Source organism: Trachypithecus francoisi, unplaced genomic scaffold (genome assembly GCF_009764315.1).
Source record: "Trachypithecus francoisi isolate TF-2019V2 unplaced genomic scaffold, Tfra_2.0 Lachesis_group2, whole genome shotgun sequence".
NCBI lineage: Eukaryota > Metazoa > Chordata > Mammalia > Primates > Cercopithecidae > Trachypithecus > Trachypithecus francoisi.
In genome coordinates this window covers 156,612,610-156,632,130 of record NW_022681465.1, presented here as the reverse complement: position 1 = coordinate 156,632,130, position 19,521 = coordinate 156,612,610, and the positions used below count along the sequence as shown (strand labels likewise).

The 19,521-nt window shown below is 42.2% G+C and overlaps 1 protein-coding gene across 1 annotated transcript; it reads right to left on the bottom strand.

Annotated features, from left to right (window-relative positions):
* Window positions 1-16,636: 16,636 nt before the first annotated feature.
* On the bottom strand, window positions 16,637-17,951 carry LOC117065839 (MOB kinase activator 1A-like). Its single transcript, XM_033181155.1, has one exon. The coding sequence runs from the start codon at window positions 17,774-17,776 to the stop codon at window positions 17,129-17,131; it is 648 nt and encodes a 215-aa protein (XP_033037046.1). The 5' UTR covers window positions 17,777-17,951; the 3' UTR covers window positions 16,637-17,128.
* Between the last annotated feature and the right edge of the window lie 1,570 nt (window positions 17,952-19,521).

Sequence of the window (19,521 nt, the reverse complement as noted above, 5' to 3'; positions counted from 1 at the left end):
ACTAGGGAAGTTTTGACTGCTGAGGTCACCCCATCCCCGAGGCCACTCCATCCGTGGGACAAGTAAGTCATTTAATAGCTCTTGACACCAATGTGTTCATTTGTGATACTAACCGTTGCCTGCCTCCTGTCCTTGCAGCTCTCTGGTGGGGGTCATGTAAGAACACTTTGCATACTGTTTTGTGCACATGTGAGAGGTTGCCACTGCTGAGGGCTGGCTCTTCCCACAGTACCTCCTGTTGCCATCCTGAGGACTCTGGCCTTTCCTTAATTCTCACCTTCCTGGACATATCTGGGAACCTTCCAGGCAAATGTTCTTGTATCCTTGATCAGCTCATGTTTACTTGGAGAATTTGTCTTCGCCTTGTCTGCAACTCCTAGGAGAAAGTGTGGCTCTCCCCTTTCTCCATCTTGACTGGAATCCATGGGTCACACAGTATTTGAAGAAACTCCCTTTCCTTCCTAAGCTTTGAACTTCCTTACAGCTTTCTCTGGTGGGTCCCACTCTGTTGCTTCCCTGGCCGTCTCCTACTGGACTGCAGGGACAGTGAGCTGCTCATCTGGACTTCTTGCCCTCAGCATCTGCCCTCTCTGATCTATTCATCTCCCAACAGCTGCCAAAGTAAAGGCCTGGCTGAGCCAAAAGAAACTGTATTCTTGAATTCCTGGGGAGGTCGTGTGTGCAAGCTTTGATGTCAGAAGACTAGAGTTGGAATCCAGCAGTGTGCTCCCTTGCTCAGTGACCCTGGGTGGTCACTTAATGTTTCTGGGCATTGGTTTCTTCTTTTTATAAAACATGGTTAACAATGTCTACTGCACAGATTTATAGTGAGAAATAACTTCAATGTTAATCACTTGTACAGTGCCTACCACTTAGCAGGAACTCAGAGAGGATTAGTGCACTGTCTCTGGCACATGCTAGACATTGACCCAGAAACTTCCTATCTCTTAATTTTTTGTAAATAATGTGTACAGAGCCAGGGCCCACAGCCAATACAGTGAGCCTCTAACATGGTGAAAATCAGCTCTGATGAACAAAATAGCATAACTTGTGTTTGGATTCCTATATGCTCAGATGTGCTGCTAAAGGAATTGAGAACACTTAGTGAGTCCAAACATTTCCTTCACAAATGTGTTCACCAATGTACTTTCCCCAAACCATTTACAACACCACCCCCACCCGCCAAGAGATTCCACATCAATTCAATGAGACTTTGCCACAAGTGAGTGGACTTCTGTAGACCTGGGATGGACCTGGCTTCCAGGTGGCTGCTTCCCCTGCCATAGTCCCCATAAATGGGCTTATGTACAATGGTTTAGTCATCTCTACTCCCTGGAGCTTTTGAGTTATGCGGTTAGGGGTTCTAGTAACTAAGTAGGTTTAGTTACTAAGTAGAATATTTGTGTATTTATTTTCTTATTACAAAGCATTACCACCAAGGGCTTTGTAGCCGTCAGTCCTTGCATGCTGTTTTCTGAGTAAAGAGGCATTCCACCAGATGGATATATGTCTGTCTGTCTGTTGGTCAGTTACACAAACTTGCACCTCACTGTCAGTCCATTCAGCTCTCACACCAGCAGGCCATTGCTATAGAGACTGAAACGGCTGAAGAGTGCACACCTGTGGGAACCTGAAGAAACCTGGGGGATCCTGTGCGCAAATGGGTTCCCTTGGTGGGGTCTCCCCTGACTAAATCAAATAGGCTCAGAGGGAAAACAGAAAAGTCACTCCCAGGCCTCTAGCCCAGGCCCACATCCTGGCTTGAGACTAATGTTTCAGAAGTTCCCCTTTTTGCCTGTCTCAGTTATACATATTTCTGGTTCCTTCTGTCCCTCTAGGCTCCTGAGGCCGTGCCGGAATCCTCTTAGGAATTCCAGACACCAGCTCCCAAACCCTGCACCTGCAGCCTCCAGCCTCACAGCTGCAGTGGGATTGCTTTCTGAAGGCGCTTTCAAGAGGTTGAAGGTAAATGACTTCAGGCAGATGATTAGCCTAATTAAGCTTAATGCCTCCTGCAATTACCATGCTGGCTTTGAGGAGTGTCCCATTCCTCCCGTTCAGCCCGAGGGCTGAGTAGAAATCCTGATGAGGCAGGACAGGCCTCCCAGCAGGCCTGGCCCTGCCTCTGGTCACCTCTCTCTGACGGCCCCTCCCTGTGTCTGGTGGTGGGGGGGGTGCGAGCCAGCTCAGAGCCCTGGGGAGCCTGACCTTCTCAAGTGCAGGCTTGGTGGTGACAGCCAGCTTCCTGCCTGCCTCACTTACAGCCCAAGGAAGGGGGCTCAGAAACAGGGCGTTTCAGCCTTGGGGGCAGGACACAGCTCCCCAGACTTACTTGTTGAAAGGAGAAGGTGCTCCTTTAGCAATGAGATGCTCATGGTTCTCTGGAGCGCTGGAAGAGGCCTCACTGTCCCTACAAGGCTCTGTGACCATGATCGGGCACCTTCTGTCACCTCCACTGTGAAGTGGGTGGGGGAAGTGGAGGGGAATGAGGTCTCTAACCTCTACCAGGATCAGGCCTTGTTGGTATTTCCCCTGCCCCCTTCCCAGGCCAGTGACATGAGTACAGGGGAAAGCAGACGGTGTGGAAAATGAGGAAAGAAATAAAACAGCCTTGACTTATTGAGCCCTTGCTGGGTGCTAAATTCTTTGACATGAATTGTCTCATTTAATCCTCACAGTAACCCTGCGTGGTGGGTTCCATTATTATGCCCTCTGTGCAGATGAGAAAACAGAGGTTTAGCAAGCTTTAAGAAAGCTCATATCAACCCCAGCCTGTCTGACCCCAGAATCTGTCCTTTCCATCCTTATGGATGAGGCACAGGTAGATAATTAACTGCATGAAGAAGTAAATGAAAAACAAAAACCAACGAAAAGCAGTCTGTACTTTACTCAGCCCTGGGCCGCCTGGGCCGGGTGCTTGAAAAGCATCTCTCTGTCTCCTTAATCCTTACAGACATCCTGTCAGGCAGGTATAAATGCCCCATTTTATTAATGAGAAATTAAGTGCAGATAAACTGAGCCTTTCCTGAGCGAGTAAGTGGAGAACCGGCCAGTCCTGGGGCACTGAGGGATGGGGAGGCCAGGGGTCAGAACACCTGTAGCCAATGGCTCCTTGCTCTTTTGATGGGTATTTCTTTGGCAGTTTTTGCCTCTGGTTCCCTATGAGTAGTCTGTTTCAGTGGGTCCCACCCCAACCTTGTAGTTAACAGTTGAGATAATTGATGTTTGGGAAGAACCTTTTTCCTACAATTGATACAAGAGCAACTCAGAGAGCTGGAGGGACTGTGACTAGAGGGGACTTTGAGGTCTTCAATTCAGCATTGCCGCAATCACAAGAGACCAAACTAGAATATTACAGAGTCATGAAAGGTCAGGTGTCCACAGTCCACAGCAGCAGCCCAGCATGGTGGTCAAGAGCATGGTCTTTGGGGTCAGACAGCCAGGCGTGAACTCCGGCTCTGCTACTTGCTTGCTCTCTGGTCCCTCAGTTTTCCACCTGTAAGTGGGTAATAATAATACTCATCTCAGAGGCCTGCTGTGGGGAGTCATGTGCTTATGAAGCACTTAAAACAGTTTCTTGTGCAGAGTAAGTGCTATGTGGGTGTTCATCAAATATAAGCATTGAATGTCGTTGAAAAATGCTTTTAAGTAATTTTGGGTATAAACTGTGAGCTGCAAAACTATATACATTATGCTTCTAATTTTCTTTACATATATGCATTTATACAATTTTTAATAATGGCTATCTATGTTATGGAATTTTGGATAATTTTTATTTCTTTATAACATTCTTTATTTTCTACAAGGAGCAAGAATTACTTTATAATTTTAAAAATACAAAACAAAAACTTCTTTTTCATGCCGGCCTCCAACCCCTATTCCCATTATGAGATTGGTTCTAAATGATGAGTACTGTATTCCTCTGAAAGGCTGGGAGGTCCTGTCTGGAAACATCCAAAGGCTTTGCATCTTCTGAGTGTGAGGATGTGGCCAGCAGGGTTTGTGTCATGCCTGTTTGACTGCCTTGTCCACAGTGAGGATGCCTGGGGAGAACCTCTGGGTGTGGACTGCCTTTTCCAGGGTCTCATTTCTCCTGGGTTGTCTCCAGCTCCTGCAGAAATGCTGCAGGTATCCATAGAAACAGTGGACACTCTTGATTTAGTTTACCTTAGGTACTTGTTTTTCAGAAATGAGAACATTTAACATCTTCTTCACTACCTCTACCACTGCCTGACTTTCTTGCTGGGAGTTTGGCCATTCTGAAACACATACCTTTGGAAGTGGTAGTGAACTTGGAAATTGTCCTAAGTTTGGTACCATTGTAAAGTCTCTGACTGGGTGAGATATTTCTGCACTGTCTTGGATCCCAGGAAAATGTTTGTTTATCACAATACCAGACATGAGCAGAGAAATATCTGTGGTGTCACAGAAATTACAAGTTTTGGGGAGATGAACTTCTGGCTTGGAAAGGTATTGTCAAAGAGAAGCTTGCTGGTTGAAGCCAGCCTTTTACATGTTACCTATTATTTTCCAATTTAGGATTCAGCTCAAGAAATGCATATTTGAATACACAATTGGGCTAGATTCTTTCCTAAGCAATGCCACTACAGAGGACTGGGAGAACTATTTCAGCCCTAGGGGAAAGAAAAATAATCTGGCCTTTCAGCAAAGGTGAACTGGCTAAAAAATCCTGAGACTGGATTTGCATTGACATGAAACTAAATCAGGCCTGGGCCTGCTTCTGAACAGAGACCCAGTTATTTAGACTGGCTCCTGCTCTACCAGGCTTACCTTTTTCTTGCACATAAAATGTCTGCATTGTCAGGGAGGTGGTCTAGGTGGTAAGGCTATCTTGACAAGATAGGGGAGTATGTTAACTTGGGTCAAACTTGAAGTCAATTTGAGACCCCAGAAATGATAATAATTGAAAAATCTGACTTTTTCAACATTTTATTTTAAATATTTGAGAAGCATTGATCTGCTGATAAATTATATCACATTTTTAATCCTCTAAGTGGACAAATAACTCCACTATACATCTGCAGAGCACCACCAGGTCCCAAGGTCATTGTGCTGTATCTATGGCAGGCTCTTTTCATCCTTGCTGCAGCCCTGTAAGCCAGCAGCATTGTTGGGTCTGTTTCACAGGTGAGAAACCAAGGCGGGAGAAGGTAAGTGGCTTGGCTACAGGTCCCTGTCTAATGAGTGGCAGACCCTGAACTAGCCCCCAGCTCTTTTGTCTCTGAAATACCCAGGATTCATTGTCATCTCTGGCACTGTGCTTTCTTCCAGGGCTAGTGAAACTTGCCAGCAAGGGAGATCCTTGGAAAAATAGCATCACTACTTGAGGTGTCTTTGTATCTGTGGTCTCTGAACAAATCTCCCCAACCATAAATAAGAGGTTTTCCAGGTCCAGTGAAGCTGCTTTGAACATGTATTTGATTTGCTTTTATAGTTCAGAGGAACAATAAAATGACTAAAGTTACCACCATGGCAATGAATTAGAATTCCTTGCTGGCAAAACCTGTAATTCTCTTCTGTTCCCTGCATTCTGCCCTTCTTTACCATGTGTCCTGCTTTGACTGCTCCTGGACTCATCTGACCCTCAAGAACTCTTATCCAGGGGACTTGGCCTAGGCCCCAGGACTTCTCAGTGTCCACTGAGTTAACACATTTCCTCTTCCTTCTCATGCCGCGTGGCTGCCCTTCCAAAGGCGCTGCCTCTGAGAAGCACAGGTTTCTGAATTTACCGTATTTACCGGTTTGGGTTAGAAGCTTCTCCAGCCCCTTTCCTTCCCCTATGTTCTTTCAGTGCTGCCCTTGAATTATCAGTCGTGAAAATTGCAGACATCAAAGGTTGAATTTAATGACGACCTACTTATCAAGTTCCAAATAGATCTGTAAATACAGCTGATCTCCAATCAAAGGAGACCAACTCATTTCCATGCGTGCATGCATGTGCCCATGCATACATCTATCCATGTGTGCACACATTCATCTTTCATCTACCTACTCATGGAATTTCAGCACCTGCTTGTGCCAGATGCTGTGTTAAAAGGTGAGGTATAACAGCGAGGAAGACAGTCCTGATTCTTCCCTCTAGGAGGAGAGATCCTCCTAAACTTCACTTTAGAATGAGGTGTGCTTCAATCAGAAAAGTGTAGGGTGCATGTTCTGTTGGTGATTGCCTTTAGAAGAAGAGCATGCACACATCTCTGAGTGTATATGTTTTCCTGCTTCTATATGATATAAGTTAGCCCGCTGGAAATTGTATTAGGGAAAAAGAAATTTCTTTACCTCAGGATTTCTTAGCAAATAGTGATTTGTTAGTTCCTAGTGGAAGTTCATCTTGGTGACTTCAACAGGGGCCCATTTTTACTTTGGTAGGTATGTAAATGAGCACTCACCAACAGCTGAAGTAGGAGGTAGAATTGGCTTATTTATGGGGCTGAAGTCAGGGGATTTCAGTTGTAGTTCCACTTCTGCCACTAACTTCTGTGGGATCTGAGGCAAGTCTGCTTACATTATTCTGCCTCTGTGTCTTCATTCTTAAAGTGGAGACTATACTTGTTTTCGTAGTTCTTAAGAATATTATACAGATGTGAACATGTGTGTGAAGTTTTAAATAAATGCAAAGCAGTGGAAGAAATGTACTTGACATCCTGGCTAACACGGTGAAACCCCGTCTCTACTAAAAATACAAAAACTAGCCGGGCGAGGTGGCGGGCGCCTGTAGTCCCAGCTACTCGGGAGGCTGAGGCAGGAGAATGGCGGGAACCCGGGAGGCGGAGCTTGCAGTGAGCTGAGATCTGGCCATTGCACTCCAGTCCGGGCGACAGAGCGAGACTCCGCCTCAAAAAAAAAAAAAAAAAAAAAAAAAAAAAAAAGAATGTACTTGAGTGAGTCTTTTGACAAATGGTCCAAGCTCAGAGATGTGTTCACAGCTGTTACGACCAGCACACTTGTTGCCTTAGTTAGAGTGACATACACCTCGTTTGCCCAGACAATCCTGATTCATGCCCAAACTCCTGGCAAAAGTATTAAGACTGATCCTTTTTATGCTCAAGACTGTCTTGATTTGGAGGAGAAATCATATGGTTTTCTTCCTATAGAGAACATGAACTAAGCAGAACACTAACCTCTGTCTCAGTGGCACGAGTTCTGTCATGTTTTAGGTTCATCAAATGATGGTGGTCAGAATGGGACCAGCACCAGCCTGAGATCAGTGCTTGAGTATGTGTAGCTCAAGTTAGAAGTGAGCAGCTGCTGTCCTTTTCTCTCCATAAGGGATGACTCTGCAGTTAACCTAGAGTGTCTCCAGATGAGCCAGCCAATGAGATGGTCCCAGAAAACTGGGTCCATTGGAGGAAGGGCAGATTTCTATGTGGGGCTGCACCTGTCTTCTCCTGCTTCCAGCCATGGCTCTGCAGTTACAGCGCACATGCTGGAGCATGCAGGTCAGTCGTGCCTGGAGGTACAGTAACTCGATGAGATTGCTGCACCATGGCCAACACGATGAGTGATGGAAGTGGGTAGGCTGAGCAGAAAATGGAGGGTGCCTTCTTCTGTCCCCACCCTCCCTCTTCTCCCAAGGCTGGCCAAGCTAGAGTGAGAGGAAATTAGTGAATTGTCCCTGGTGCCTGAGGCCCCTGACATCTGTCAAATGTGAGAGGGATAGTGTGTGTCCTTTGCTGGACTTGCTGCTTCTTGGGGTGACCTGGGACATAACTTTAGATCTTAGTTGGAGGAAAGAGCATGAGGGTGTCTTGGCCCTTTATCTATGGATATCTGCCATGTTGGGCTCCTATTTGAAAACAACAGCTGGGGGGATGCTGAGCTTCAATTGTCATGACCTGGTATTTCCTGGAGGTGGGAGGGGCATGGGTCTTGAGTCCCAATGTCTGAGTTATAAGTTTGACTCACCACTGACCCACTCTGTGGCTTTGGGTCAGTTGTGCTTCTTCCCCAAACTTGTTTTTCCATCTGTAAATTGGGATTAATTTTTACCCCAGTGATGTCATATCACCTCATCTATCCCTCACTCAGGAGGTTAAGGAGCTGTGTGAAGTCACAAGGTTACTTTATTTACTCGCTGAGTGTACACTGAGCACCTGTCATGTGGCAGCATGTGGAGGGTGCCAGGAATACAAGTGTCTGAGACAATCACAGCCTTGGCCCTCATGGAGCTGCTCTTTCATGAGAAGAGATTAATGGTGAACCACTAAATAAACTGGCAAATAAAATAGTTAGATCCCACTTTAAATAATATGAAGAAAACATACAGGTTCTGAGATACATACAGGTGCCTGAGTGAGGGAAGGGGGTAGTGTTCAGACAAGGTGATTGGAGAAGCCTCATCTATGAGGGTGACTTTTATGCGGAGACCTGAACGTGACCAGACAGCTGTGCAGAGTTGCAGAACTGTGTTCCAGACAGAAGGATGCAGAATGAGTTCCATTGACATCTCTGGCAGGTGGTTTACAAATCTTCCTTACAAGGATCATGGGAAGTAACCTGAGAGCACTGGGTTACAGATTAACCCATGTCTAAGATAGGTAGGTGGAAAAAGCAAAGTGCAGAACAAGCTGCATACCTTACTATAATCTATATAAAAAGAGTATGTGTATACATTCATATATGCTTGTATATTTGCAGATATCTCTAGAAGGATATACCAGAAATTGATGGTTATAGGTAAGAAGGGAGTCTTGGGGCCTATGGTAAAAAAAAAAAAAAAAAGACTAACTTTTAATTGCGTATCTATTTTTACTGTTTGATTTTTTTAAACCATGTGCGTATACTACTTTAGAATAAGCTCACTTTTATAAAAATATGTATACTTATTTAAAGTAAATGTTTGTAGGCCATTTGGTAGCAAAAGAAAGACAGGTTTATGGGAGTGTGGGTGTGTGTGGAATTTTCCAGGTGCCAGGAAAACAAGCCAGATCTGGAACTGAACAGTGCCTGGGGCCAGCTTCAGCAGGGAGAGCCCAGGAAAGGGGGGCACGATGACCCCAGGCATCCATCCACACATGCACAGACATATTTCCGTGGCCTTTCTTCTCACTACACATGACAGGGGTGCCCATTTCCCCTCTCTTGTACTTCTGCCTAAACTCAGTAAATGTGTTTATTTGGACTTGAAAAATCACAGCCCTAACCCTCACACATGTGCTGACTTTTAATATAATTACTTATGTGCACATTTGATTTTTTTGCAGGATTAACCCCTAGGGCTCCTACCACAGAGCCTCATGCCACATGTAGTATCAGTACTTTAATATGAGGAACATATATCACAAATATTTACTTGCCCTGAGAGGTTATTTATTTTTCCCTTTCCATGTCCTTTCCAGGGTAGTTAAGACATCAACAGCAATAATTTCATCAGATATTAGGATGAAAACTTCTATTAAATTTATAGAAAGCCAATTGAATTATAGTGGAATGAGGTGTTGAGGTTAATTTAATCTTCTATTTTACTGTCTGGTTTACTCCCTTTCTGTTGTTGAACTTCTGAAAGCATGATTATGTTTACTTTCCTGCCTAATGCTTCAGTACTTGGAATCCTCTCCTCTCCAGAACAGAGCTGACAACCACTGAACAAAAGAAAAAGTTTAGTGAACAGGTAAAATCACCCAAGGTTTACCATATAATAAGACTTTAATCTTACTCATATAGAAATTGCTTTCTCAGAGCTTATTCTCACTTTATACATAACTTTAATGAGTAGAATGTTCTAATTTATATGTCTACAAAAATTTAGAAGGTAGAGGAATAAGCAGATACTTTGACATTAGCAAGACATGACAGCCTAGTAGCATAGAAAAGACATATAAGCGCAGAAACTCAATTTCAAAAAACATAATGTTAGGGGATGGATTAATAAAGTGGGAGTGTTCCATGTGTCTGGAAACATTACAGTAAAAGTTGTACAATCAATGATTCTGAATCTTCAATGTAAATTATGTTCTAAATCTGTTTAAAGAAGACAGAAGCCAAGCAACAAATTTTAGAAAGATGTTTTAAAATCAGAAATGGCTAAAAATTGTAAATGTTCAAGTGATCTCATTGTTCAGTTCCCACCTATGAGTGAGAACATGCGGTGTTTGGTTTTCTGACCTTGCAATAGTTTGCTGAGAATGATGGTTTCCAGCTGCATCCATGTCCCTACAAAGGACACGAACTCATCCTTTTTTATGGCTGCATAGTATTCCATGGTGTATATGTGCCACATTTTCTTAATCCAGTCTGTCACTGATGGACATTTGGGTTGATTCCAAGTCTTTGCTATTGTGAATAGTGCCACAATAAACATACGTGTGCATGTGTCTTTATAGCAGCATGACTTATAATCCTTTGGGTATATACCCAGTAATGGGATGGCTGGGTCAAATGGTATTTCTAGTTCTAGATCCTTGAGGAATCGCCACACTGTTTTCCACAATGGTTGAACTAGTTTACAGTCCCACCAACAGTGTAAAAGTGTTCCTATTTCTCCACATCCTCTCCAGCATCTATTGTTTCCTGATTTTTGAATGATTGCCATTCTAACTGGTGTGAGATGGTATCTCATTGTGGTTTTGATTTGCATTTCTCTGATGGCAAGTAATGATGAGCATTTTTTCATGTGTCTGTTGGCTGTATGAATGTCTTCTTTTGAGAAATGTCTGTTCATATCCTTTACTTACTTTTTGATGGGGTTGTTTGTTTTTTCTTGTAAATTAGATTGAGTTCTTTGTAGGTTCTGGATATTAGCCCTTTGTCAGATGAGTAGATTGCAAAAATTTTCTCCCATTCTGTAGGTTGCCTGTTCACTCTGATGGTAGTTTCTTTTGCTGTGCACAAGCTCTTTAGTTTAATTAGATCCCTTTGTCAATTTTGGCTTTTGTTGCCGTTGCTTTTGGTGTTTTAGACATGAAGTCCTTGCCCATGCCTGTGTCCTGAATGGTATTACCTAGGTTTTCTTCTAGGGTTTTTATGGTTTAAGGTCTAACATTTAAGTCTCTAATCCATCATGAATTAATTTTCGTATAAGGAGTAAGGAAAGGATCCAGTTTCAGCTTTCTACTTATGGCTAGCCAATTTTCCCAGCACCATTTATTAAATAGGGAATCCTTTCCCCCCATTTCTTGTTTTTGTCAGCTTTGTCAAAGATCAGATGGCTGTATATGTGTGGTATTATAAGGGCTCTATTCTGTTCCATTGGTCTATATCTCTGTTTTGGTACCAGTACCATGCTGTTTTGGTCACTGTAGTCTTGTAGTATAGTTTGAAGTCAGGTAGCGTGATGCCTCCAGCTTTGTTCTTTTGGCTTAGAATTGTCTTGGCAATGCGGAGTCTTTTTTGGTTCCATATGAACTTTAAAGCACAGGAAGGGGAACATCACACACCAGGGCCTATTGTGGGGAAGGGGGAAGTGGGAAGGATAGCATTAGGAGATATACCTAATGTAAATGACGAGTTAATGGGTGCAGCACACCAACATGGCACATGTATACATATGTAACAAACCTGCACGTTGTGCACATGTACCCTAGAGCTTAAAGTATAATAATAAAAAAAAAATTGTAAGTGCTATAGTGCAAAGAATGTTTTCTTAATATGAAAAAGAACACTTGTCAGACCAGGGTGTGGTGACTTGTGCCTGTAATCCCAGCACTTTGGGAGACTGAGGTGGGCAGATCACTTGAGGCCAGGAGTTCAAGACCAGCCTGACCAACATGGTGAAAACTTGTTTCTACTAAAAATACAATAACAAAATTAGTCAGGCATGGTGGCGGGCACCTGTCCCAGCTACTCAGGAGGCTGAGGCAGGAGAATGGCATGAACCCGGGAGGCAGAGCTTGCAGCGAGCCGAGATCGCACCACTGCACTCCAGCCTGGGCGACAGAGCGAGACTCCGTCTAAAAAAAAAAAAGAAAACAAAACAAAAAAGAAAAAAATTAGCTGGGTGTGTTGGCATGCACCCGTAATCCCAGCTACTAGAGAGACTGAGGCACAAGAATCGTTTGCACCTGGGACGTGGAGGTTGCAGTGAGCCGAGATTGCACCTCTGCACTGCAACCTGGGTAACAGAGTGAGACTGTCTCAAAAAAACCACAAACAAACAAACAACCCCACTTGTCTATACTAACAAGCAACATTGTAGAAAATAGGGAAAGAATAGAGATATTCTTATTAAAAGCAACAACATGATAAGAATGTTGACCCTTATTGCAATCTCTACCACTTAATATGATTTCATACAATAAGGCATGGAACCCAACAAAAGACACAGCTGTTGAAAAGAAGCAAAATTATAATTATTTAAAAATTATGTAGTTACCTTCCAAGAAAACTTAAGAACATTGATAGAAATATTATCAGCATTAGGCCGGGCGCGGTGGCTCAAGCCTGTAATCCCAGCACTTTGGGAGGCCGAGACGGGTGGATCACGAGGTCAGGAGATTGAGACCATCCTGGTCTACACGGTGAAACCCCGTCTCTACTAAAAAATACAAAAAACTAGCCGGGTGAGGTGGCGGGCGCCTGTAGTCCCAGCTACTCGGGAGGCTGAGGCAGGAGAATGGCGTAAACCCAGGAGGCGGAGCTTGCAGTGAGCCGAGATCGCGCCACTGCACTCCAGCCTGGGCGACAGAGCTAGACTCCGTCTCAAAAAAAAGAAAGAAATATTATCAGCATTAATAAGAGAGTTCATTAAGGTGCCCAGGCAACATGAATGCTTTATATGCTGTGGCTTTCCTATGTATCAATATTAGCCACTTGGAAAATGCTGTAATACAAAATATTTCATTTTAATTGTCTAACATAGAAAATACCTAAAATAAGCAGAATAAAAAATAAGTTGGACAAATTTTAAAAATTACAAAACATTGCTGAAAGTCATTAAATATTATTTGAATTGGTGAAAAAGAATACCATGTTTATGAATAGGAAGACTGCATATTTTCTAATTGATACCTACTATTTTACATATTTATGGGGTACTTGTCATACTTTGTTGAATGCATAGAATGTCTAATGATCAAATCAGTTGTTGGGGTATCTATCACCTTGAGGATTTATCATTTCTGTGTGTTGGGACCATTTCAAGTTCTCTCTTCCAGTTACTTTGAACCATACAATTTATTGTTCTTAACTTTGCTACTGAATATTAGAACTTAAAACTTCTGTCTATCTGTATTGTCTGTCCCCATTGACCCACCTCTTTTCATCTCTCACCCCTGCCCTGCTATGTACACACCCTTCCCAGTCTCCGGTATCTATCATTCTACTCTCTATTTCCAGGAGATCAACGTATTTAGCTCCCACATATGAGTAAAACAATGTGAAATTTGTCTTTCTGTGTCTGCCTTATTTCACTTAACATGATGACCCCCAGTTCCACCCATGTTGCTGCAACTTACAGGATTTCATTCTTTTGTACAGCTGAATAGTATTCTGTCTTCTTCATGCATTTGTGGTTTATGCATATGTGGTCTAGTATACCACAATTTCTTTATGCATTTGTCCATTGATGGACCTTAGATTTATTCCATGTCTTGGTGTTTATGAATAGTGCTGCAATAAACACGTGAGTATGTATATCCCTTTGATATACTGATTTCTTTCCCTTTGGATGAATATCCAGTAGTTGGATTGCTGAATCATACGGAAGTTTTATTTTTGGTTTTTTGGGAAATCTTCATACTGCTTTCTATAGTGCCTGTACTAACTAATTTATGTTCTTACCAACAGTATATGAGTACCCTTTTCTCCATATCCTCACCAGCATCTGTTATTTTTTGTCTTCTTAATGATAGCCATTCTAACTGGTCTAAGATCGTATCTCATTGTGGTTTTGACTTGCGTTTCCCTGGTGATTAGTGATGCTGATCATTTTTTCATATATCTGTTGTCTATTTGTATTGTTTTGAGAGATGTCTATTTAAGTCCTTTGCCCACTTTTTAAAGAAAATATTTTTTCATTTGCTTGTTTTTTAATGCTGAGTTGTTTGAGTTTCTTATATATTCTAGACATTAGTCCTTTATTGGATGAATACTTTGCAAATATTTTTTCCCATTTTAACAGATTGCCTCTTCACTCTGTTGGTTGTTTCCTGTGCAGAAGCTTTTAAGCTTATTATAATTTCATTTGTCTATTTCTGTTTTTGTTGCCTGTGCTTTTGAGGTCTTAGCTATAAAATCTTTGCCTAGGACCAAGGTCCTGAAATATTTTCCCTATGTTTTCTTCTAGCAGTTTTATAGTTTTGGGTCTATGTTTAAGTCTTTACTTAATCTTGAGTTGATTTTTGTACATTGTGAGAGAGGGGTCCACTTTCAGTCTTCTGGATATTCAGTCTATGGATCTATGGATAGCCACTCTTCCCAGCACCATTTACTGAGGAGGGTATCCTTTCCCCAGTTGTATGCCCTTGGCATCTTTGTTGAAAGTCAGTTGACTGTGAATACATGGGCTTATTTTTGGAGTCTCAGTTCTGTTCTATTGGTCTATGTGTCTGTTTTTATACCAATACCATGCTATTTTGGTTACTATAGCCTTGTAATATATTTTGAAGTTAGGTGGTGTGATGCCTCCAGCTTTGTTTCTTTTGTTCCAGAATTCTTTGGCTATTCAGACTCTTTTATGATTCCATATGAATTTTAGGATTGTTTTTTCTATTTATGTGAAAAATGACATTGTTATTTTGATGGTGATTGCATTGAATCTGTAGATTGCTTTTGGCAGAATGGTCATAATAATATTAATTATTCTAATTCATGATCCTGGGATATCTTTCCATTTGTTGTGTCCTCTTCAATTTCTTTCACCAGTGTTTTATAGTTTTTCTTGTGGAGATCTTTTACAAACTCTTTGGTTAATTTTATTTGTAGGTATTTTATTTTTTGTAGCTATTGAAAATAGGATTGTCTTCTTGATTTCTTTCTTAGCTAGTTACTTGAAACACTGCTGATTTTTGTATGTTGATTTGTTACTCTACAACATTACTGAATTTATCAGACTTAAGAGTTTTTGGTGAGTCTTTTCTAGACATAATATCATATTATATGCAAACAAGGACAATTTGAGTTTCTCCTTTCCAGTTTGGATGTCTTTTATTTCTTTCTCTTGCCTAGTTGCTCTAGCTAGGACTACCAGGACTGTGTTGAATAGGAGTGGCAAAAATAGGCATCCTTGTCCTTCCCCCAATTCAGTATGCTGTTAGCTGTGGGTTTGTCATATATGACCTTTATTATGTTGAGTTATGTTCCTTCAATTGCTTAATTTGTTGAGAGTTTTATCCATGAAGGGATGTTGAATTTTATTAAATTCTTTTCCTTCATCTATTGAAAATGATCATATGTTTTTTCCCCTTTTATTCTGTTGATGCGATTTACCACATGTTTGATTTTGTATATCGAATTATCCTTAAATCCCTGGGATAAATCCCACTTGATCACGGTTGATATGGTTTGTATTCGTGCCCCTTCCCAAATCTCATGTCAAATACAATCCTCAGTGTTGGAGGAAGGCCCTGGTGTGAGGTGATTGGAACATGGGAGCGGATTTCACCCTTTCTGTTCTTGTGATAGTGAGTTCTCATGAGATCTGGTTGTTTAAAAGTGTGTAGCACCTCCCCCTTCTGTCTTTTCCTCCTGCTCCAGCCATGTAAGACATGCCTGCTTTCTCTTCACCCTCTGCCATGATTGTAAGTTTCCTGAGAACTCCCAAGCCATGCTTCCTGTGCAACCTGAAGAACTATGAGCCAATTATACCTCTTTTCTTTATAAATTACCCAGTCTCAGATATTTCTTTTTTTTTTTTTTTTTTTTGAGACGGAGTCTCGCTCTGCCGCCCAGGCTGGAGTGCAGTGGCCGGATCTCAGCTCACTGCAAGCTCCGCCTCCCGGGTTCACGCCATTCTCCTGTCTCAGCCTCCCGAGTAGCTGGGACTACAGGCGCCCGCCTCGTCGCCCTGCTAGTTTTTTGTATTTTTTAGTAGAGATGGGGTTTCACCATATTAGCCAGGATAGTCTCGATCTCCTGACCTCGTGATCCGCCCGTCTCGGCCTCCCAAAGTGCTGGGATTACAGGCTTGAGCCACCGCGCCCGGCCTCAGATATTTCTTTTATAGCAGTATTAGAACGAACTGATATAGAAAATTGGTACTGAGAAGTAAGTCATTGCTATAAAGATACCTGAAAATGTGGAAACAACTTTGGAACTGAGTAATGGGCAGAGGTTGGAACACTCTGGAGGGCTCAGAAGAAAATAGGAAGATGAGGGAAAGTTTGGAACCTCCCAGAGACTTGTTAAATGGTTGTGAACAAAATGCTGATAGTGATATGGACAGTGAACACCAGGCTGATTAGGTCTCAGGTGGAGGTGAGGAATTTAATGGGAACTGCAGCAAAGGTCACTTTTCTTATGTGTCAACAAAGAGGTTGGTGGCATTGTGCTCCTGCTCTAGGAATCTGTGTAACTTTGAACTTGAGAATGATGATTTAGGGTATCTGGTAGAAGAAATTTCTAAGCAGCAAGGCAGGCATTCAAGATATGGCCTGGCTACTCCTAATACCATATGCTAACATATATGAGCAAAGAAATAACCTGAAACTAGAACTTATATATATATATTTATTTATTTATTTAATTTTTTTTTACTGAAAAATACATTTTTTATTTGTAAAATAAAAGAATAAAACCAATCTGATTGTGTTATTAAGAAATTTGTTCTGGAAACTCATTCATAAATTATTGATGGAAATTCTTCATGTCCATTATGCTGTCACCTAAAACAGATTCACTCATTTTCTTGTAAAGAAATGACTGAGTAAATGAGTAAAAGAATAATAAGTAAATTTATAAGCTACAGGTTAACCATCACATGTTACAACCAAGTATGACTATGTGATAATAACAGGAGTAGTCACACAGTACTTAAGATTTGGCTGTGTCTTTAAGGTCTTACTCGGAAACTATCATGCCAACCTACTTTTGGGATAATCTTATCAGTAGACACAGACAATGGGTATCTTTTTATCCTGTTTTCTTAAAGTCTGTATGACTAGTTTATAACAGATAACAATGAGATAGTTCTAGCAATAGATGAAACAAGAGGGTAACTGTATTCTAGAAGAAACATTTATCTGTCTTTGGATCCAAATTTCTCTATTAATTCTTGAAGAGGTGCCAACTCGCACCTATCAATCAGATTAAATTCCTGACCAAAGAAAATAAAGTGCTTAAAGGAGGTGTTGAGGTGGGCCTCCTCTTGCAGCTGCATCACAGAATCAAAGTGCTGGTGATAAATATGGCCATAAACCCTGAACAGATGCTTTAGAATAGTCTTTGCCACAGACATAAAGTTCTTGGGAAGTGGGACACCAATCTTAGAAGGAAAAAGAGTTTCATCATCAAGCTGATCCTGAACCCAAGTCATCAAATAGTCAATGTATTTTGTTGCAGAACATTTGATTGGCTTTTTAATATTAGTACCATCTGCCCAGTGATATTCATATCTTGAACCTGCAGACATGACTGGACAGCTTGCTTCAGTGCAGAATTCTGTAATAGTTCCATATAACATGTTGATCTGGTTAAAGAAATCCACAGTATTTACAGCAATCCATTCATTGAGATCCTCTCCCTCAGGCAACATAACAGCTTGTCTCAGATTCTCACTTCCTAGAGTTGCTTCTGCATGTTTTAAGAGTTCATACTGATGAGATCCTTCAGGGATATTCTTCAGTTTGAATGTTTTAGAAGAGTGGCTGCTGAAGAGGAAGCTCATCTTCGGTCCTCAGAGGGGAGGTGAGGGGCCTCTGGCCCCTGCCTGGATCAGGATTTGGAGCCGACGAGAGGGAGTGGACTGTCCTTAGCTCACGGGCAGTGGAAGCTGGGCTGCCACCACTCTGAGCCAGGTTTCTGGCCACTACGAGCCCTTGCAAACCTCGGCGCCCGCCTTGCCCCCCGAACTTATATATTTAAAAGGGAAGCAGAGGGTAAAAGTTTTGGAAAATTTGCAGCCCACCCATGTGGTAGAGAAGAAAAACCCATTTTCCGGGGAGGAATTCAAGCCAGCTGCATAGTTTGCATAACTGAAGTTTGCATAACTGAAAGGAAAGCAAGTATTAACAGCCAAGAAAATGGGTAAAAGTCCCTGAAGGCATTTCAGAGACCTTTGAGGTAGCCCCTCTCATCACAGGCCAAAAGGCTTAGGAGGGAAGAATGGTTTTATGGGTCAGTCACAGGGACCTGCTGCCATATGCAGCCTTGGGGCACTGCTCCCTGTATCCCAGCTGCTCCAGCTTCAGCCGTGGCTCAGAGGGTCCCAGGTACATGGGCTGCTGCTTCAGAAGGTGCAAACCATAAGCCTTGGAGGCTTCTGCTTGGTGTTAAGCCTGTGGGTGCACAGAGTGCAAGAGTTGAGGCTTGGGAGCCTCTGCCTAGATTTCTGAAGATGTATGGAAAAGCCTAGATGTCCAGGCAGAAGTCTGTCGCAGGGGCAGAGCCCTCATAGAGTACCTGTACTAAGGGAATGCAGAGGGGAAATGTGGGGTTGGAGCTCCCACACAGGGTCTCCATTGGGGGACTACCTAGTGGAGCTGTGAAAGGAGTTGCACCACCCTCCAGACCCCAGAATGGTAGCCACACTGACAGCTTGTACCATGCACCTGGAAAAGCTGCAGACAGTCAATGCCAGCTCTTGAGAGCAGCCATGGGCACTGAGCCCTGCAGAGCCACAGGAACAGAGCTGCCCAAGGCCTTGGGAACATACCCCTTGCATCAGTGTAGCCTGGATGTGAGACATGGAGTCAAAGGAGATTATTTTGGAGCTTTAAGATTTAATGACTGCCCTGGTGTGTTTCAAACTTGCATGGGGCCTGTAGTCCCTTTCTTTTAGCTTATTTCTCCCCTTTGGAATGGGAGTACTTACCCAATGCTTGTACCCCCATTGTATCTTGGAAGCAAATAACTTATTTTTGATTTTACAGGCTCATAGGCAGAAGGGACTTGCTTTGTCTCAGATGAGACTTTGGACTGTGGAGTTTTGAGTTAATGCTGAAATGAGTCAAGACTTGGAGAACTGTTGAAAAGGGATTATTGTATTTCGCAACGTGAGGAGAATGTGAGATTTGGGAGGGGTCAGGGTGGAATGATACAGTTTGGATTTGTGGGAGAATGAACTAATACAATGGTATATTACTTTTTTGATGTGCTGTTGGATTTGGTTTGCTAGTATTTTGTTAAGAAATTTTATTTCTGTGTTCTTCAGGGATATGACCTGTAGTTTACTTTTTTTGTTGTGTCTTATCTGGTTTTGGTATCAAGGTAATGTTGGCCTCATAGAATGAGTTAGGAAGAATTTCCTCTTTTTTAATTTTTTGGAATAGTTAGAGGATAATTGGTGTTATTTCTTCTTTGAAAATTTGGTAGAATTAATCAGTGAAGCCATCCAATCCTAAACTATTCTTTATTGGGAGACATTTTATTATGGATTGAATCTCATTATTCATTACTGATCTGTTCAGGTTT

Excerpts from the sequence above, each read along its gene's own strand:
- LOC117065839 (XM_033181155.1), bottom strand. The coding sequence starts at position 17,776 with ATGAGCTTCCTCTTCAGCAGCCACTCTTCTAAAACATTCAAACTGAAG.